The sequence below is a fragment of the Stenella coeruleoalba genome (assembly GCF_951394435.1).
Source record: "Stenella coeruleoalba genome assembly, chromosome: 16".
NCBI classification, from domain to species: Eukaryota; Metazoa; Chordata; class Mammalia; order Artiodactyla; family Delphinidae; genus Stenella; species Stenella coeruleoalba.
In genome coordinates, this window is record NC_137162.1 from 79223685 (window position 1) to 79245659 (window position 21975).

At 42.7% G+C, this 21975-nt stretch overlaps 1 protein-coding gene across 2 annotated transcripts in view; it reads left to right on the plus strand.

Annotated features, from left to right (window-relative positions):
- The first annotated feature begins 7468 nt into the window (after positions 1–7468).
- Positions 7469–21975, plus strand: part of TARBP1 (tRNA guanosine 2 -O-methyltransferase TARBP1) — a 61658-nt gene continuing 47151 nt past the window's right edge. For both annotated transcript variants that reach the window (XM_079899708.1, XM_079899709.1), the window contains exons 1-6: positions 7469–8401; positions 13359–13456; positions 14907–14976; positions 17142–17290; positions 18377–18429; positions 20180–20277. In XM_079899708.1, the coding sequence (XP_079755834.1) occupies positions 7471–8401; positions 13359–13456; positions 14907–14976; positions 17142–17290; positions 18377–18429; positions 20180–20277 (1399 nt within the window). In that variant the 5' untranslated portion in view covers positions 7469–7470. The remainder of the gene's footprint in view (positions 8402–13358; positions 13457–14906; positions 14977–17141; positions 17291–18376; positions 18430–20179; positions 20278–21975) is intronic.

The window sequence follows — 21975 nt, forward strand, 5'->3', positions numbered from 1 at the left end:
CCCAGGACTGGGACACAGGGCCAGCCCCCATCCCCAAACTGTAAGGAAGGTTGGGTGCTGTGAGCATGAGACATTGCCTCAAGGGTTAACATACCGACATCCTGAAGGAAACCAGAGTTTTGTGGGCAAAGGAGAAGGGAGGATGGATACCGGGTTAATAACTAATGGTGGGGCTTCCCTGGTGGCGCAGTGGTTGAGAGTCCGCCTGCCGATGCAGGGGACGCGGGTTCGTGCCCCGGTCCGGGAGGATCCCACATGCCGCACAGCGGCTGGGCCCGTGAGCCGTGGCCGCTGAGCCTGCGCGTCCGGAGCCTGTGCTCCGCAACGGGAGAGGCCACAGCAGTGAGAGGCCCGCGTACCGCAAAAAAATAAATAAAAAATAAATAATAAATAAATAAATAATGGTGGCTGACACTGACTCCCCACAGGGAATTCGAGTTTTCTAGATGTTGCCCTTCACATAAACGTATTACCCATACTGTGATGGCAATTCTGTCCGTGGAGATTCTCTGAAGGGCTTTCAAGGGAGACATCACAAGGCAAGAATCTCAGCAGCTTATCAGGCAGCTCCCTGTCATTTTTTTTTTTTTTTGCTGCTCTATGGAACATTAGTGGCAGAAACTTACTTTTTCCACATCTTTTTTGGAGTAGAATTGCTTTACAATGTTAGTTTCTGCTGTACAACAAAGTGAATCAGCTATATGTATACATATATCCCCATATCCCCTCCCTCTTGCGTCTCCCTCCCACCCTCCCTATCCCACCCCTCCAGGCGGTCACAAAGCACCGAGCTGATCTCCCTGTGCTATGCGGCTGCTTCCCACTAGCTATCTATTTTACATTCGGTAGTGTATATATGTCAGTGCTACTGTCTCACTTCGTCCCAGCTTATCCTTCCCCACCCTCCATGTCGTCAAGTCCGTTCTTAGACCCTCAGAGGCTCAGTGAAGGCTCCAGCTGAAATCTTGCTCTGCAATTGCTATTTTCTTTCTATAGCTGACTTCCACTTTGCACTAAGTTGAAAGGATGGAAAAAGCACACTGCATTGACAATAGCACCATCTTCTGTCCAAAGAAATGTCAGCTTCTCAACAGATCAGAGTTTTGGGTTATGCCACAGCTCATTCATTTCAGAGCATATAGTCATGTAAGATGCATACACTTAAGAAGAACTCTTTCAGTGGGTTTTGAGCCCTGGGTACCTATATTTTTGTAAAATTTATTTTATTGAGGAATAGTTGGTTTACAATGTTGTGTTAATTTCTGCTGTACAGCACGGTGATTCAGTTATACATATATACGTTCTTTTTCATATTCTTTTCCATTATGGTTTATCATAGGATATTGAGTAAAGTTCCCTGTGCTATACAGTAGGACCTTGTTGTTTATCCATCCTATATATACTAGTTTTCATCTGCTAACCCCAAACTCCCAATCCATGCCTACACCCCCCGCCCTTGACAAATACAAGTCTGTTCTCTATGTCCGTGATTCTGTTTCTGTTTCATAGATAGGTTCATTTGGTTCATATTTTAGGTCCCACATATAAGTGATATCATATAGTATTTGTCTTTCTCTGTCTGACTCACCTCACTTAGTATGATAATCTCTAGGTCCATCCATGTTGCATAATGCAAATGGCATTATTTCATTCTTTGTTATGGCTGAGTAATATTCCATTGTATATATGTACCACACCTTCTTTATCCATTCATCTGTCGATGGACATTTAGGTTGCTTCCATGTCTTGGCTGCTGTAAATAGTGCTGCAGTGAACACTGGGGTGCATGTATATTTTCGAATGATGGTTTTCTCCAGCTACATGGCCAGGAGTGGGATTGCTGGATCATATGGAAGCTCTATTTTTAGTTTTTTGAGGAGCCTCCACAACGTTTTCCGTGGTGGCTGCACCCTGTGTACCGATCTGAAGTCAGCATGTTCATCATTTCTTATTTTCTGGGGATATCTATTCGTCCTGTCGTGGCGTTCCTGCCCACTGCTTCCCTGGCAGCATCATGAAAAACCAGATTAAGTATCTGCAGGGCTCTCAACAGCAGCAAACAGTGAGCTCATGCAAACACTCCTAGAGGGAGGAGACATGTGAGCGAACATTCATCTGGATCCTTTTCCCTCACTTCCACAACCTTTTCCCCAGTCTCTCTTGCTCTTCTCTCCATTACCTTTACTGAGAGGGAAGCAGTATCCATTTTAAGTTGGGAAGGTGAGAAGGGATTAAAATTCAGAGGTGCTTCCCAGCAATCACATTTATGGGTGCTCTATTTCAGATGGGAAGGGAATCAAGGATATCCATCTTCCGAGATCTCTTGGAAAGGTGTAAAATATATGGTGTAGACAACCATCGGCCATACATGTGAGTTATTCATAGGTTGGAACCAGTGTGGTGAGCACCTAAGCGGATAGACAGTAGGTCAGCTGTGAGAGCCAGAGGCGGAGGATGGAGCGCATCCCCCGAAATGGATCCTCAGAGGCCACTGCCGGACACTCATATCCACAACGCAAAGCACAGGCAGAGTTTCTGCCTCAGAACCGCACACATGTGCTGCCTGAGGAAACAGCTCGGGGCAGGCTTGGGGTCTAAGTGATGCCAGAGAGTGTTGAATGAATACATGAATGTATGGGCTAGGGTGTAGTTGCTGAACAGAAGATAGGGCAACTCTAACAACTGCCCATGCTGGCACCTGTTTTTGAGGTTACAATAACGGCTAGTCCGGTACAGCTACTAGGGAGAAGAGTACGGAGGTTCCTTAAAAAACTAAAAACAGAGCTACCGTATGATCCTGCACTCCCACTCCTGGGCATATATCTGGAGAAAACCATCATTCGAAAAGATACATGCACCCCAGTGTTCGCTGCAGCACTATTCACAGTAGCCAGGACATGGAAGCAACCTAAATGTCCACTGACAGATGAATGGATAAAGAAGATGAGGTAGAGATATACAATGGAATATTACTCAGCCACGAAAAAGAATGAAATAATGCCATTTGCAGCAAGATGGATGGACCTAGAGATGATCATACTAAGTGAAGTAAGCCAAAGACAAATATCCTATGATATCACTTATATGTGGAATCTAAAAAAAATGATACAAATGAACTTATAAACAAAACAGAAATAGACTCACAGATATAGAAAACAAACTTATGGTTACCAAAGGGGAAAGGGGGGAGAGGGATAAATTAGGAGTTTGGGATAAACAGATACACACTACTATATGTAACATAGATAACCAACAAGGACCTACTGTATAGCACAGGGAACTATACTTAATATTTTGTGATAACCTATAAGGGAAAAAAGTCTGAAAAAGAATGTATATATATGTATACGTATAAATGAACCACTTTGCTGTACACATGAAACTAACACAACATTGTAAATCAACTATATGTTAAAAAAATTGTCATAAACCCTAATTCATTTACGGATAAAACAGGAAACTTGCAAGGGGCAGGGAAGCAAACCCTTGTAAACCCTATTCACATATCACTTCCAAAGCAACCCCTCATCTTCATGAGGGGTCTCACACGGGGTCTCCTCTGTGTCTCAAAGCAGTGTATTGTTGCATGTTGAACCAGGCGACAAGGACTTCAGCTTTCAAATGCTCATGTTTCAAGAGTCCTTATGTCCCTGGAAATTTTCTGACTGATGAACTTATAACACTCTCACTATAAAATACTGCATTCTTGTTCACCCAGTTTCAAGCACTTTTTGAGTAGCTACCATGCTTCTGGTACTATGTTTGGCATGTAGGCTACAAAATGAATTAAAAACAAAATCCTAATTTGCAAGGAGTTCATAAACTGTGGCGGAAACACATATATTCATTCATTTCTTCCTACAACAATCATTTACTGAGCGCCTACTGTCTGCTAGACCCTGGGAGTGCAGATTATGTAGGCGGTAAAGCTGTTAGTCACTGTAGACTTCTCTTTCTTGACGGTTTGGAGGTAACGTAGCAGAGCGCACAGCTTTGAGTCAGACAGCTCTGCTGCTTTTTTGTCGTGTGACACCGAGGCAAGTTACTTATCCTCCCCTATTCTCAGTGTCCTCATCCGTAAAATGAGAAAAATAATAGCACTTCATTTATGAGTTGTTTTGAGGATTCAGTGCAGTAGTATAAAGATATTACCATGTCTTCTTCATAAGTATGATAAGTAACTGTTAGCCATTATTATTACCACAACTGAAAGTTTGGGGAAGACAGAAGAAGTATGATTGGGTGCATGGTGAGGGGCTTCTCAGAGATGCCTTGTAGCTTGGGTCTTCATTGAGGAGTAGAAGATCAGCATTTCTTGAGCATGCTATAACGAGAGGTGCAGGTACTGGGATTCATGGGATAAAAGATATAACTCCGTAACTCCTGCCTAGCCCTCAAATTGCTCTTGGGAGGGGAGGGGGCAGAGAAGTAAACCTGCAGTTATAACAGCATGACAAATGCTGCGTTAGGGATATTCTAGGATGTTTGGGGAATTTGGAAGAGGGTGACCTCACTTAGGTGGGGTGGGTGTTGGTGGTGGGAGCGAGGTAGTAAGAAATGACTTTCTGGAGAGATGACATTGGACCATGTGTCTTGAACAAGTGGAGTAGAGGTAAGGGCTTTCCAGAAGATGAAAGGGCTTTTGAAAAGACAAAGGGAGAGCACATGGCATGTTTTAGGGACTTCAAAATCCAGGTGTATATGGGGCATGAGGACGATGGGGCTGGAGAAGTAGGCAGGACCACCTCAAGGGGCATCTGGGATGTCATGCTAAGAAATTCAGCCATCATTATGGGGGCTACGGATAGTCGTGGTTTAATTTCAGGAAGCTCATCCTGGTAGTAATAAGGCATGTGTATTGGGGTGCGGAGCGAATCAGGCAGGAAGTTATTGCTCTTACCTTAGTAAGAAATGAGGAGAGTCTAAAACTAAGGTGTTCGTGGGGGACAGAAAGGCGGGGACACCAAAACATTTAGGAAGTTTCATGGATAGATTTGAGGAATCAAAGAAGAGAGTGGGAAGTCTATTTGTAACTGAGCAAGACCCTATGGGGCCTTCCTAGAACAAACCACACCTACCCCAGTGTCCTCTGCCTGCCTCTTGTCTGTAAAAAACCCTTTAGCCTCCTAGGCCTTCCCCGAGTTACAAAGAGTAAATTTAATCAGAGAAGTGAGAAAATGCAGAAAGAAAGAAAAGCAGTCACGCAAGACAAAATAATAATAGTTTAGCCATTAAACAAAGTCAAGGACCTTTAGTTCCTCCTCAAGGGCTTTGGATGATATTCTGAGCCATAGTCTTTGAGCTGTTTTGCAGCTACTGAAACCCCCATCAGGTGGGAGAAGTTAACTGAAGGCTGCCCACAAGCACGTAAACCTCAGACCAGCTGACTCCCAATTACCAATCAGAAGAGCGTCCACAAGCTGATCACACACCCACAACGCTCCTCTCTCACTTTGTCTTTAAAAACTTTTCCCTGAAAGCCTTCAGAGAGTTTGGACCTTTTCAGCACTAGCTACCTGGACTCCTTACTTGACGCCCTGCAGTAAATGCTGCACTTTCCTTCGCCACGACCCCGTGTCAGTAGATTGACTTTGCTGCACACAGGCAAGGGGACCCAAGGTTAGTTTGGTAACATATTGGCTCCCAGGTTTTTTGACTTGGGCAACTCAGTGAGTGACAGCCATTCCCCTAAATAGGAAATACCTGGGAAGAAGTATATTGGTGGTGGGGGGGGTGCAGTAATGATGATGGGGGAATGAAGATAGTGAGGTGACCTTCATAAAAGTAGAGATTGAGAATGACGCCCTGAGTGATATTCAATGGAGACATCTGGTAGGCAGTAGGTAGATAAGTTTGCAGTTTGGGAGAGAGATCTGTGCAGGAGATCTAGATTTTTTTCATCATTAGCGTGTAAATCATAGTTGAATCTATAGTTTTAATGAAGTTATTCAGGGAAAATTTAGAGTGAGAAGAACAGGCAGGGATCTGAAGCTGTAATTCTGGAAACATCCATATGAACAGGTCAGGTCAGGAAGAGAAAGAGGATTCTTCCCCCAAAGAGATGGGGAAGAAACAGCTGGGGAAACAGGACAAAGAAAAAAACAGGAATTAGCTATATGATGAAAACTAGAGGAAGACAGAGTTTCAAGAAAAGGAAATCCTCAACAGCCGTTTGGTGTTTTCAATCTTTGCAATTTTAGCCATTCTGATGGGTGTGAAGTGGTATTTCTTTGAGGGTTTAATTTGCATTTCTCTAAGGAATAATGACACTCACACCTTTTCAGATGCTTACATTTGCACATCTTCATTTGTTAAGTGTCTGCTCAAGACATTTGCATATTTTTGTTTGCTAGATATATGAAGAATATATGTCGAAGGAAACTGATGTTTATTGGCACATTAAATGTTGAAGGCAATGGATATTTACTGACACATTCTAAGTAGGCTTACAACTGAACCCTTTACGCATCTGTCAATGGAAAACTGAATGACCCTGAAATACGGAAATAAAATCTTGCATATATGATGTCAGATAACTGTAAATAACTTTAAATTATATAAAACCAAAAATCTAAAAATTAAATTATTTTAAATTACATAAAATAAACTTAAATAACTTTAAATTACACTTTATCCATTATGCTTATTACACAGCAAGCTCTTTGAAGGTGAGATTGTGACTTCTCCATGGACTTCTCTATGGTTAAAGGCAAAGTGAAAACCCAAGTCATTGATTCAGTTCGCCTAGGATTGAGCTAGAAACCAAACCAGTACCGTGCATACTAAGGTGAGGTTTCTGTTTCTGTACTTAGCAGTAGATGCTGTCAGATATACAGAACATACAGACACGTGGACTATTTGGGGGACTCTACATGTGGGAGCATAAGCATTGTGTGCGAAGGGCTGCATGCAAGAGTCCGCTTGGGCATTTGACTGCCAGCGTCGTGGTGGGTATCTCGTTTTCAGCCCTATCCCTGGCTCATAGCTAGAGTACTTTTCAGGGCCTCTACCTCATTCTTGGGTTTTCGTTATTTATTTTTTATGCAGATATCGGGAACCCATTTCGGACCCACTGTGTCAGTCTCTGTGTGGGTGGTGCCAGGCTGCACCTTTTTGAAAAAAGAGCTTCTAGGTGATCGTTAGTACACCTTCCTGGTGTACCTCTGGCCCATCCTCACAGCGCCTGAATGATTTAAAGCCCTCGGGCAGGCCAATCTCCAATTAGGAATCGATGGAGTTGGTATAGATACGACATTAACGTTTAACGAGGGCCTCTTTTCCTCTTACAAAAGTAAGGGGCAGAAGCGAGAGGATCAGATCCAAGGCAGTTCTGGTGAGACCTGCCCAAAGCGCGCCTAGCAGGACTAGGGCCGGGCTGCAAGCCCCCTACCTGCGGGTGCGCGCCCGGGCCCACCGCGCACGCGCACGCACTAGCGCACGCCGGCGCCTTCCTGCGGGCGCTCGGGTCAAATGGAGTGGGTGCTGGCGGATACGCTGCTCTCGCAGAGCCGGGACCCTCGGGTCCTGCTTGGGGCGCTGTGCTGCGAGGAGGCGTCCGCGGAGCGCGTGGAGACGCTGCGCTTTCTTCTGCAGCGACTGGAGGACGAGGAGGCGCGCGGCGGCGGCGCGGGCGCGCTCCCGGAGGCGGCGCGCGAGGTCGCCGCCGGGTACCTGGTGCCGCTGCTGCGGGGCCTGCGCGGGCGCCCCGCGGGCGGCGCGGACACCGGCCCAGCGGCCCGCCAGCGCCGGCGCGTGCTGAGAGCGGCGGGCGCGGCCCTGCGCTCGTGCGCCCGCCTTGCCGGGGGCCCGCAGCTGGCGGCCGCGCTGGCCGAGGAGGCGCTGCGCGACCTGCTCGCCGCGGGCCCCGCGCCCGGCCTCGACGGGGCCGCCGAGGCGGCCGTGGAGGTGTTGGCGGCCGTGGGGCCCTGCCTGCGGCCCCGCGAGGACGCGCCGCTGCTGGAGGCGGTGGCGCGGGCCGCCCTCGCCCTGGCGCTAGGCGGGGACGAGGCGGGGCCCGCCGAGGGCGCGGCGGCGCTGGTGGCCGGCCGGCTGCTGCCGGCGTTGGGCCGGTGCGGCGGGGCGGCGCTGCGGGCCTTGTGGGGCGGGCTGGTCGCCCCCGGGGCTCCCGAGGGCCCGGGCCGAGTCGGGCCGAAGCTGCTGGTGCTGAGCGCCCTGGCGGAGAAGCTGCTGCCCGAGCCTGGCGCGGAGCGCGCCAGCGCGGCGCGCGAGGCGGACCCGGACGCCCGGCGCTGCTGGCGCTTCTGGAGGACGGTGCAGGCGGGGCTGACCCGGGCCGAGGACGCCCTCACGCGCAAGCGGGCGCGCTACCTGCTGCAGCGGGCTGTGGAGGTGTCGGCGGAGCTGGGGACCGACTGCGCGTGCGCCCCCCAGGAAGGAACCGGTACTTGCTTCTTTGCCCCCGGGCCCATCCCTACTTGGCTTTCTGGGAGGGAGGCCCCCTGCTTCCGGCAGTCAGCTCCTGGGGTAGTCTCCGAGATCCGTACTGAATTGGGTTATTCTCATGGTCCCCATAAAGCCTGAAAAACCTTGGGAACCTCATGTCGAGGGTGTTTTCTGAACTGACACAGATCACTGCAGCCGAGAGGAGTCTGCATCTCCTGAACTTTCTGACCCAGAGCAGGTGGAATACTGCATCCGTGGGAATAATTTAGGAACGAGCCCAGGCAGGATTTTACAGACCAAATTCGCACTGTATCGTGGTAGGTCCGTTCTAACAGGAAAGAAGAGTTAGCGCCCATCAAATTAAAAAGAAAATTATTTACATGTACTGAGCGATGAATTGAGTCTCGAGTGTTAGAATTTTGTAATGGAAACTAGCACGTTCTTTTGAAATTTCCCTTGGTAGTTCTCTTAGCAGGATTTTTAAATATTTGTTAAGCATATGGGCCTTAAGTCGACCTTTGGAGAGTATTTTTGAAATTGATTTAATTGAGTGAGGTTTCAATTTTTTTACATTTTGAGCCTGTGCTTCCTACCGCTTTATTACAGAACAAGAGTAGATGAAATAGCAAGGCCTCCCCTCAGTTTGGTATGTTCCTACTGATTGATTTGCTCACTGAAATTATGTGAAAGTACAATTCTCGCCTTAAATTAATTTTGAGGTATCAAAGTCAAAAATGGATGGACTGATTCAAAACTGCCTCAATAGATAGAAAATGTCTACTTTTTCAACTGGAGCTGCCTACTTATTTATACTGGTAAAGGATTTTTGTTTGGCTGAAGTTGTGAGTAGATTAGATTTTTATATAAGCTTAAAACATCAGGTAGTAAATATTTTAACAGCCCAAAAGTTGGTGATCATCCAATGAGAGTTGTCACTGGAAAACATTTTTTAAATTACTAAAGTTAAACACTCATTTATTTTAAAGAGTCAGTCATTCTGCAGTTTTAAAGATAAGCAGTGGTCTCATGCTTGTGCCCCTGCCCATTTCCTTCATTTCCGAGGGCAGCCACTTTTACCTCTTTTAGCTGATTATTTTGGTATTTACCCCCGTATCTTGAAATGATCTAGTAATGTCATAAAGTCCGATGTCATTCTTGTAATTTTGGTTAAATGTGAGTTCAACAAAATTATGACTAGGAAAATACTGTTCACAGGTGATCTGTGTATATATGATGGGTTTTTTCCTTCCTGCAGGTTTTTGCTAGATTAATGTCATTTATGTTTCGTTGTCTCCATTCTTATCACTAATTCAACCCCAGATTCTTAGTTAATTGTCTAAATCTTTCCTGTACAAAGTCAGATCATCAGGCATTATCAATTTTCCTGAAGAAGTGTCTCCTAGAGTCCTCTTACAAGCTCAGTCTGGTGCACAGCTGACATTCTTAGATCTGCCTTCACTATCATCTGGGGGATTCCCTTCACCTGATTCTGTGTTGGAGCTCTTGTTTCCTGGAGTTCGTCCTCTTTTTTGGTTTACTCATTTGTTGTAATGTATTTTCTAATAGTTCCCTGAGATAAAACTTTTTAAGACCTTGCATATCTGATAATTTAATCAAAGGATCCTTTATGTCTGATATGTTTTCACTTCTATCATTTCTGTCACTTTTTTATAGTTTCCATCTCCTGAAAATCCCCAACTGTTCATGCATGTTGTCTGCCTTTTCCATTAGATCCTTTAACATACTCATCATAGTTATGTACAAGTTCTGTACTTGGACCATATCTGAGTTTGGTTTTGTTTTCTGTTTTATCTCTTGGCAATGGGATCACTTTTTTCAGCAGAGACTGAAATATTTATGCCTTCGATGATAGGCACTCCTCTCTGTTAGACTATTTGGGTTGAGTCACTCTGGTGAGCTGGCTTTGGATTTTGTTGGTGGTGGATTGTTGCCTCCTAATGTTTAGTGTGAAGCCTATAAGGTTTTTCTCAGTGTTCTAGTTTTTCTCAAGCCCTCGATGCCGACTCCGCGGATGGAGAGCTTCCTCCATGCCTTTGTCCTTCCCTCGAGGGTAGACTGCTGGTGTTGGTTACCTGGTGCAAAGGTTGAGATGGGGAAGGAGGGAACTTTTCATTTCTCCTACAACAGCCTCTTCTTAGGCCCCATGTGCCCTATCCTTAGGGTTCAAACTTTTTTTTTCTTTTTTGGTACGTGGGCCTCTCACTGCTGTGGCCTCTCCCGTTGCGGAGCACAGGCTCCGGACGCGCAGGCTCAGCGGCCATGGCTCACGGGCCCAGCCGCTCCGCGGCATGTGGGATCCTCCCGGACCGGGGCACGAACCCGTGTCCCCTGCATCGGCAGGCGGACTTTCAACCACTGCGCCACCAGGGAAGCCCAGGGTTCAAACTCTTTAGCCATCTCTGCTCCCTCTCCAGTGGCACGTAACCTCTGCCTCCTACTTAATGAAGGGTTAAGAGTTTCCTTAACTTCTCCTGTGGCGGCTGCATTCTGCTTGTATCTGTGGTGGGTCTTGAGGGCTGATACTCTGCCCCCCTCCACAGCAGCAGACCTGCTTCATATGAGTGCCGGACACATAAGAGGCTTTCCTCGTGTCAGTGCAGGGTCGAGGGGAGAGCAAGTGTTTAGCCATCCCCAGGGGCAGCCAACTTTGCCTGATGTGAGAGCAGGGACAAGGGTGGGATTGTGGGCGGGTTTCCTCCGGCGGCCGACAGCTTTGGCCTCCTGTCAGGGAAGGGTCCAGGGTGCAGGCAGGCGTCTTCAGTTGACCACCACCTTGTACTCCTGCAGGGCATGGATGGGCTGCCCTTTCAAACCTCGGTGGGCCCTGCATGCCCACGCCTCCAGGGTCCCCTGCCCTGCCCACAGTCTTTCTTGAACACATGGGGGAGGCCTTGAGGAAGAGAGCTGGTGAGTGGGTGTAGACTCCCTTGGGGTTCCCAGAGTTTCTAAGTTGTCCACACTTGGCCTTTAAAAACTTGTCCAATTTTTATTTTATTTTTTAACTGCAGTTCGTGTGTCCTGTCTTATTCTTGGAGAGGTTCTTTGCCCTTTGGAATTCAGAGAGCAATGCGACCTCAGCTCTCTGATGGACCTACCCCCCCACAAAAAAAAAAGTTTAGGGTTTTGTTGATAATCCAGCCTCTTCCTTCTCTTTGTTGGTGTGGCAGTAATGTTTTCTTGTGGCTTTCTTGGAAGCCAAGACCAAGCATATCTAGACACTTTTATTTTGCCCTCACATTCAACTGATGGTTTGATTGGGGTAGAATTCTGGCTTGGAAAACATTTCTGTTCAGAATTTTAAAGGCATCCATCCATCTGATGTCTTAGAGGCTCGAGCTCCCATTGTTAGTGTTGAGAAGTCTGAAACCATTTGAATCCTGTTTGTTTGTATGTGAGCCGTTTCTTCTCCACGGATGATTATAGAGACTGTGTCCCCAGCTTTCTGCCATTTCAGTTTTGAGGGCCTGTTTACATCCTGGTGTAGGGCACTCGGACCTTTTCAATCTGGAAATCATGTCCTTCGGTCCTGAGAACTGCTCTCGTATTACTTTGATTTCCTCCCTTCCTTTTGTGCTTTCTGTTCTCTTTTTGGTTATCGAACCTCCTGGACTGGCCTTTAACACATCTCTTCTCTCCTGTTTTCTATGGTTTTGTCTTTGTGCTCCACTTCCTGGGTGATTTCCTCAACTTTATTTCCAGTCCTTTCTTTGAGTTTCTTCTTTTTGCTATCAGATTTTTATTCTCATGAGATCTTTTTTGTTCTTGGAATGCCCCCTTTTTAATAGTATCCTGTTTTTATATCGTAACCACACTATCTTATCTCCCTTTAAAATATTAGTGAAAGTTTTTTCTTTTTTAGGTTTTCTTTTTCCTGTGTAGTTTTGTTTTCTCCAGATTTCCTTGTTTATTTGTTTTGGTCTTGATCTTTAGTGTAGAGGTTTCCCTAGATGTCTGGTGAGCCTTAGACACCTGCTTATATACGTAAGAATGTGGGACGAAAAGTCAAGCTCTAAACACATGAGTGGTGCTTGTTGACTGTGCACTTCGCTGTAAGGCGATCTGGCCAGGGCATTTTGTTAGGTAATCTCTGGTGAAAGTATTTTCAGGTCTTTCCTCTTGGGGTGGCCACATGCCATGGAGAAGGTCCTCTGGGACCTGAGAGGCCAAGACGGCGATGGGGGCAGGTGGAAGGGGGTCTCAGCGTCCAGGGTGCATACATGTTCACTTCCCATTTTCATGTGCCACTCACCCTGACCTCAACCGTGTCCAGTGCCCCTCAATCTGGAGACCCACTCTTTTACCTTCCCCAGAGAATCAATCCCAATCTTTTTCCTGTTCGGAACACAGGAAAGGGCATCTGGGGATCTGCTTCTTAAACACATTAAACAAATCCTTTTTAGTTTAGCCTTGATTTTCACCTCTACTTCCTGAAGTATTTTCTTCTGCCAGTTCCTTAGGCTTGGGGGCATTTTGTAGTGTGAATCAGGTTTTTTTCTTTGCTTTCCTTGTGCCAACTTAAGAGTCACTTGTCTTGATTCTGCTCGCTTTTAATCCGATTTGCGGATCCTCATTTCATTGCTGTTGTCTGCTCCCCTGTTTTCTCCAATTCTTGGGTTTTTGCCTTTGAAAAATCTTACTGTTATAGTGAGATTCTTAGGGAGAGAAAGTAGAGTACATGTGTTCAAATCTGTCATCCTTACCCAGAGTTCCAAGGTAGTAACCTTAATTTTTTTTGAAAAAACCTCCTTTTGAAATTCTTGTTTGCCCAAGCCTGCTACCTAGGCTCTAATACAGGGGCACCCGCCATTGTTAGAGAAAACGACATTTGGTAAGAGTAGCATACTTTTAAGAACTATTATCATTTGGAAGCTTATGAAAGTTTCTGACTTAGGAACTAAATCTAGGAACTAATTTTCTTTTTTAAACCATATCAGGCCCAAGTCTGTTTTGGTGGTCTGAGAAGAAAAAAGATGAGCTTCTAAAGTTTTGGGAAAACTATATATTAATTATGGAAACTCTTGAAGGAAATCAGGTAAGTGTTTTCATATTTTAACAAATCCTATGTAGATGCAGTTCTTGGGGTTTTTTCCCCAAACATTCTGTAAAAGCAATACAGAAAGGCCAACTTGGATACAGCATAATGGAGTCCAAGCGTACTTTGTTTCCTGGCATAGGTGCAATTTAAGATTGAATATAAACTCAGGAAATTAAAGAATACTTTCAGTTGACTTAAGTTATCGTTCAAAGAATTCAGTCTTATTTGATCTTCCCTTGACACTTACTTCTAAAATGTTTATGAGTTTTTAGTTTCTTGATGTTATGAATAATCTCCTAAGAAATGCACACTAAGGGAAATGTTACTTAAAGTCTGAGGTAAATTGTTATTAAGTAAATAATGATGCTATAATGGGCCTTCGATTTTGTAGATTACCTTCCTTCCTTCCCTCCTTCCTTCCTTCCCTCCTTCCTTCCTTCCCTCCTTCCTTCCTTCTTTCCCTCCTCCCACCCTCCTCCCTCCCCCTCCCTCCCCCTCTGTCCCTCCCTCCCTCCCTCCCTCCTTCTCTCTCTCTCTCTCTCTCTCTCTCTCTCTCTCTCCTCTCTCTCTCTCTCTCTCTCTCTCTCTCTCTCTCTCTCTCTCTCTCTTCCTCTCTCTCTTACATCTTTGCGTTCTTGGTCCTGAGAATGGAAACTTGAAAAATCATTTGCAGTCGACTTTGAGTTCATTTTTGTAGGCTCTTAGAGTTTTTAAGTTGAGAAGAATCTCATAAGATTACCTACCCTAGTGCAGTGTTCTCCAACTTTAACATTCATTAGGATCACCCAGATGGCTTATGAAAGTGTCTGGCCTGCAAAGTTTCTGATTCAGTAGGTCTGCAGTGGGGCCTGAGAACTCAGGTATTTTACATGTTCCTAGGAGATCCGTAAGCTGCCATTCTGGGCACCACGCTTGGAGAACCCCTGTTGTAGGGGTTCTCAGTCCGTAAGCTGTGGGGCCTGCCATCGTGGAGCCACTGGGAGGTGTCAGTCCAGATGCGTTGTTTGTGGACTAAAATAAAGAATTACTCATATGTACTAAATATATGTAGATACAAGGATGAGCAATAAAGGAAAAGCATTTCTAAACTTACGGTTTTCCTGAATCAGTATATCCTCAAGACCCTCACTATTGAGAAACTGTGATTTACCTTTAGTTTGTAGGGTATGTAAATTAGATGCTGATATGTGTAGCAGAGTCTAAGAATGAAGAGCCTTGAACTCTGAACTGACTCTGCTTCTAAATGAGTGGCCTTGAGCAACGTGAATAACTAGATGAAGCATCGCAGTAGTTTTTCCTCTTTGTGACATAGTGGCATACAGGCCCTGCCTCTTCTCCAGGGTGGCAAGGAGGAACAGAGTGACTGTTGTATAAATAGACGAAAAGTCCTTTGAGTTTTGAACGGTGAATTTTCATTTCCTGTGGCTTTTTGCTCTTGTTTTTTCAGATACATGTTATAAAGCCAGTTTTACCAAAGCTGAACAATCTGTTTGAATATGCAGTGTCAGAGGAAAATGGTAACAGTTACTTTTATTTTGCTTTTTTATAACACATACAGTTTTTCCTCCTTAATTTTATAAGTAACTCTTATTCATTATAGAGCATGTTATAGGAATATATGAATTTACTGCTACCAAGAGACCGCTGCTGACATTCCAGAGACATACCTTGTGGATTGATTGTTCATAATGTTTTTTTCTCACTCAGCAGTATAACCAAATGCATTTACCTATGTCCTTAAATAGTCTTTGAGAATTTAATTTTAAATGGCTGCAGAGTTTTCTATAATTTAGAGGTCTGGTAATTTATAAACTTCTGATTATAGAAAATTTCAGACATTCACGGAAGGTGAAGAGTTTGTATGATGAACCCCACCACCCGGCTTTAGCAGTGATCAACTTGTGCCAGTCTCTGTCTCACATCATATGTGGCCTTTCCTGCGCCCTCCCCATCAAATGATTTTGAAGCCCATTCCTAGACAGCATATCATTTCATCTGTAATTTTTTTCAGTATATATCCTTGAAAGATAAGGGCTCTTTGGTAATGTTTTAATCATGGTGTATTATTCATTTTTAATAAGAGCTCTTTGGTATTACATATTTTAAGTGCTTTCCATCCTTATTCTCTTAATGTATCTGTTTCATTGTTAGAGTTATTTTCTTCGGGTTTCAGCTGTTCTGTAGGTTGGACTTCTTAGGAAGAGAAAATTCCAAGATGCTATTTTAAATATGGTTTTTAAGTCCTGTATCAGTTCTATATTATGAGGGCTTCTTAGGAGAAATAAAATGAAGCTGGAGCTTCTTAAAATTATTTTATGAAATTAAGTTTAGATCAACGAGACAGCTAAATGCAAGCTAATGGTGTTTTGTATTCATATGAATGATAAAATGCTACATTATCATGTTTACACATGAGAAATAACCTAGGTAAATGGGTTTTAGTGCCTACTTTAGATAATTACAACTTTAGTAGTTTGACCCCTTAGGAATTGAGCTTTATTCAGCTGATTGCTATGGTTGTTTTCTGATACACTGGGATTTTTCACAGACCATAGGAATCTGTAGTCCCACCTGGGGCTAGAATTTAATTGAATCCTGTTGTGACTTCACTTATGCATTTACTATAAAAATGATTCTCTTATTACCACGTTTTGCCCACAGCTCTTGGCAAACCAAATCAAATGGCAGTGACAGATTTTGAAAAATCATTGCCAAAGGATTGAACAAGCATCTTGGTGTAAATTACAAAAAAAAAAAAAAAGACTGATTTATTTATAGAATGCCATGAGTTAAAATTGCTGAGTTTTTTTTCTAATAGTGTTAAAAGATATTTCAAAAAAAGTTAAAGTATGTCCAAGGTACATACTCCATTTTTTGTTTCTCATTTGTATATTTACTTAATAGATGTTTACATAATGTCCAATACACGCTAAGCGCTGGGATAAAGTGGTGAGACAGATGTACTCTTTTTCACTTGATTTTTGTCTGTTTTCCAGGAAAAAATAGCTTTGATGATAAGTTCTAGACAGGCAACAAACAAGAGGCAGAAATGGAGTTATCTAGTGAGTGAAGCCATACCTTGGAGAGGGCAGCTAGGAAAGACCTGCCTGAAGAGTGACACAGAAGTTGAGGAGACAGCTCTGGGTGCAGAAGCCCTGAGATGGGCACAGCTCAGTGGGGTAGAGGACCCGACCAGTAAGCCACAGCACAGTGATGTGAGAAGGCGGGTTAAGGTCGGAGTAATTGTCAGAAGCAGTTCATGCCTCGCTTGTTTTTTAGTCTGAGTTTTGAGAAGCCACGCAAGGGTTTTAAATAGAGCAGGGACAGTTTCATGTTTCTGTATGAAAAATGGATTGAAGTAAGGTGAGAGAAGAATTGGTTGAAATCACCCCAAACCTAGAGTTTCAACCTGCGTGGGGTCATATTTAATTTCTGTATGCTGTAGCCACTATGACACTCGCTTGCAGCCTTTCTAAATGAATCTCTCTGAAAATGGAATACCAAATACTGAAGTTATTTTGGTTATTCAGTAATTAAACACCCTCAGATGCGATTAAAAAGAGACTCACTTTTGCGGTGTTGGAATGAAGTTAATGTGTTTGTGTTTAGTTTTGAATATGTAGTCTACGTGGGCGACATAATGTGAAAATCTTAAGTCAACATTCGGTGTTTATTTCCACAGGATGTTGGCTCTTTCACCCATCCTGGCATCTGTGTATTTATAAAAGAATGTTTGAAAGTGAAAATAAAATCCTGACCAAAGAAGGCGTTACCCATTTTTTGGAGCTCTATGAAACAAGGGTTCTTCCGTTTTCAGCAGAATTTTCTGAGGTAATGACAGCCTTTCCCTTTCCTTTTTCCCTTTGTCAAAAGATGAGGGGCGAAGGTATTTGTTTTATCCTATGTGATCTTCAAAAAATATACACTAGGGCCTGAAAATCGCAAGTAACATTTTAGAGGTTTGCATACAACAAATCCTATTTCTCTAAGCTTAGCTATCGTACTGGGAGAACGCTTTCTGTAATGTAGTTTGTCGATAGGCTGCCTGCATCATTACCAGTAGTTCTTTGGTATCAGTATTCTGAACAAAAGTCAACAGCATGAAAACTGGTATAGAAGCGTGTTAGTGATATTGTTTCCACAGTTCTGAGTCACTGAATTACCGCTCTTTGTTTAGTCACGCTAGTCCCCCAGTTCTGAGTCGATGAATTACTATCGACTGTACTGAGCGGAGGTTGCCTTTAGAGCTATATTATCAGCATCTATGCTTCCATTTATCAGAAATCACAGTAAAGCAAAGAGATGGTGAGAGCCTCAGCTGTGACTTAAACTTTTATATTATGGTGCCACATGAGTCAGGTGATCACTGACTTTGGTATGGTAATGTACCTCTCATTTAGAGGTAACTGAAGTAAACTTTCCTGATTGTCCAACTACATGTATAGTGTTTTAATATGCATCATTTTTCTACATTCTCCTAGCCTTCTTGCACTTCCTGGAAGCTTGCTTTTTTGTCTAGTAATATTTTTGAAGATATACTTTTCCCCCTTTATCTTCCAGGCATAGGGGCTTGAATTTTCTCTTGAGTATCTTTTTGTTTCTCCTTTGTTACTACCTTTATTTTCCACCATGTGTCCCTTCTTTGGACTCTCTTCTTCCTTCTTAGCACAGCATGTACTCTCCTCTCAGTATTCCGTATGTTTTTATCAGGTGGGAAAATTCGGTATTTGTTTTGTCGTTCTGGTGGAATTAAGGTATCCTCCAAGACTATCATAGACCAACCTACAGCATGAGAGATCAGCTTTGCTTGTAACAGCTCTTCTGTAGCCCTGTGTAGCATGTGCAGTTACAGCAAGCTGACCGTTCAAAATTACAGTTACAACTTAACATCAAAAACTTTTTTCCTTTTTTTTTTAGTTTATTATTGGGGCATTAATGGATGCACTTTCACAGAGCTCTCTATACAGCAGGTAAACAAACATCGTTATTTAGCAGCAATGCAGTCATATGTATTGGGTATATAAATTTAATGTGATTATGAAATGTGACCAGATTGTTTAATGAATTTGTTACATAAATATATGTTGCCTTGTAGATATTCAGCTTTTTCTAACCATGTCATCCCTTCTGTGTTTGTTATTCTTCTTGCCTTTCTTCCAGTAGTTGTGTCAGGTGTTTCTCTTTTTCTTTTCTTTCCTACTTTGAACCCATCCATTCTTGGCCTTTTGGGAAGGATATCTTACATAGCTACTTCTTTTCCCTTACTCCTGATTTCTGCCCTCTTGGAAATTGTAGTGGCTTTGGCTAACCAACACTTGAGACTTTTTTTTTTTTCCTTTTTCTTTTAACTTTTGATCTTGACTTATAGAAAAGTTGTGAGAATAATACAAAGAATTCTCATTTATCTTTTATCCACATTCCCTAAATGATACTGTCTAACCATATTTGCTTAATCATCGTCTCTCTCATGACGATTGTGTGTGTGTGTGTGTGTGTGTGTGTGTGTGTGTGTGTGTATACCTCTGTTTCTTAGCTCTGTCTGCTGAGCAGACTTACCATCTATATTTCAGTGTCTGTCTGTCCATCCATCCATCCATCCATCCATATTAAAAACCATCAGTTCACACCAGCACATCCATTTCTAGTCCACTACCACAAGGTTCATTCTAACTTCCCCCTTTCCCTATCTGACGGTGGAGGCCATTCTGCATGACATATTGCTTATTTGACACCATCACCCTTTGTCAAGGTTGATACTGGGAAGAGTTTGTCAGTATTATGCCTTATCCTCATCTTTTGAGCATTACCTGTACTCTTGAATTATATCTTCAAAAATACCCCTTGCTTTTGAAATTATGTTGTCTAATTTTGAAAACTAAGTTTTTTTATACTTGCAAGTCTTTTGTTTGGTATACCTCTAATAGAAAAAAACTCTCACCACCAACTTCTTTAAAATTTTTAAGTTAGTCTCTGCTAAGTTATATTAATATTTAGTCCTATTTAATATCGAAAGAGCAGAGCAACGCTAGATTTGCCAATTATTTTTGATTTTCAAGTAATCATTACTGTTGAATAGTTCTCTGAAGCAATTAGACCGCTGGAAAGCAGTAAAACCAACGTGGTGCTTTCTGAGAGTTGACAAACACATTAATTACGAAATGCCTTCAGTTCCCTAGCACCCTAATGTGTTCAATTAACAGATAATGTCCCTGGCCGAAGCATATAGCAAAAAAAAAAAAAAAAAAACAGTGTGACTTTTGTAGATGTTAATAATTAAATGCTCTTGCAAAAGTTACTTATTACTAACATATGTCTTTCTGTGAATGTTATTTTATTTAATACTTAAAGATTTAAAATCATTGGATTAGGTGTTGGGAACAATAAAATATAATTTTAAAGTTTCATTTTTAGACTTTTTTTTAAACGATACTGTTTGGCAAGATTCATATATGTGTGTCAGAGAAAGTGTCATTAAAAAAGAAATCCATCCTGCTTAGTGTCGCACATTGCTGACTCACGTCTGTTTTCCTAGAAGATCTCTGATGTTTTTAGCAGAAGAATCCTCAAGATTTTACTGAAAAATAGAATGCAGGTTTAGAAGAAGAAGATGGTTTTATTGTTTTATTGTTGAAAGACATTTGGGCCATATTCCATTTAGTTTCAGTCTACTTATTTGTAAATAGATTTAAAATATTTGTTTTTTTTCCCCTTTGTCTGTAGGTCCCCAGGCCAGCTGATAGGAAGTGGTTCTCCACTGGGATTGAAATTACAGAAGTTCTTAGTCACTTACATTTCTCTTCTTCCAGAAGAAATAAAGAGTATGTGTCAGTAAAGAGTTTCTTTTTAATTTATTAGCTTAAATTTTTAGTATGTTGGTTATAAGCACCAACCTATGACTATTATAATCAGTATTATCAAAATAGTTCCTTTTTCCGGAATATGCAAATTTTGTCAGAATTATACACATGTCCATTGAAACTGAGTACACAATTTCACCTTTGTATATAACGTGATACCAGTATTGGTATCCGTAGCATGGAAGCAGTTTTGCAATGTGTGCTGCAGTTTGCTGTTCTTGCCACTTGTCTCTATTCAGTTTCAAAAATGAGCAAAACAGGTCGAAGAAAGAAAGAACCTGGGCTTAGGAAAAAGTTATAAACAGAGTATCTATTGTGGCAAAGTTGTCCCTTTATAGATATTGACTCAGAAAGATAAGAAAGGAAAAAATACTTGCTTTTCGTAAGACCTTGTATCCTAGAAATATCCCACTTCTTCAGGTTGGAGATGTACTTTTCTTCCTGATGGGCTATGTTGGTAAGCAAAGCACAAAGCCAGTGTTATTTTCCTTGCTGAGTAGCAGGGCCCACTCTTCTTTCTGAGTCTTTTTTTTTGTTCTGGGCTTTGTGACTTAGAAAGTGACCCTGGCTATGAAATATATATATATACTTTTTCTTTTGTATTTAATCTGCAAATAGGGTGAACAGTGACCAGTGGTGCTATGTATTCAAAAGTCAGGGAAGAAAGAGAAAAGATGGTCACCTGTATATCACAACTTTACATTTACAGAAAATGGATTGTTTTGATTACTTTTTTAAAAAGTTAAACTGGAGAAGATAACTGTCAGAGCCGTTCTTTAGTTTGCTAGAATTTGGAAGCTTACAGTCTGGGGATTCAGTTGCCGACCACGTTGGCACATCTCATGTCCACAGCACGGTGTGAGTGACGTGACGGTGATCAGTGCCCCCTAGAGTTTGAGCACCTAGAGTTTGTGGCCGTGTGACCCTGTCAGTGTAGTGAGTGAATAAGCAATAGAGGCTTGGCTGTTGCCATCGTCCTTGTGTCATGAGAGAGCTGTGAGGCAGAAGATGGGAACTTAATTAGTCCAACAGGAGGGAGGGCAGGTAGAATGTTTATTTACAGTTTTTACTTTGTAGTTTTTTCTGTCAACAATATCCTAAGCGTATCTAGTTCTGAGCTAGGCACTTTGGGAGATATAAAATACGGGTAATACCCTTTCAGGAGTGTCCAGGGATTTCTCAAAAGTCATTGTAAGTGATGATCTCCGGAAACAGACATTTTTATTAACTACTGTGACTTGAAGATCCTTAAGATGTCACATATTAGCAGAGAAAGCAGGATAGAGCACCATCCTTTGTATCTCAAAATACTTAAATTAATTACAGTGATTAGATCCAGGGTAGGTACAAAATAACCTGTGAGAAAGATCTGATATCACTGTTTGCAGATACCAGAGGCCAGCTACCATTGGTACTTCTTATCCTGTGTTTCTTTAATATCTCCAACAGATGAATGGTTTCCAACAGTAAAAAATTTATCTTTTACCTTAACTATTAAATATATAGCTACATGGTTATCAGAATTTCTACAATGCACTAGAATACTTACCTTACTAAAAAGGAATGAAATTGAAATGACATTGATTTTTTTTTGTTCCCAACAGCTTTATTGAGATATAATTCACACACCATAAAATTCACCCTTTTAAATTGTTCAGT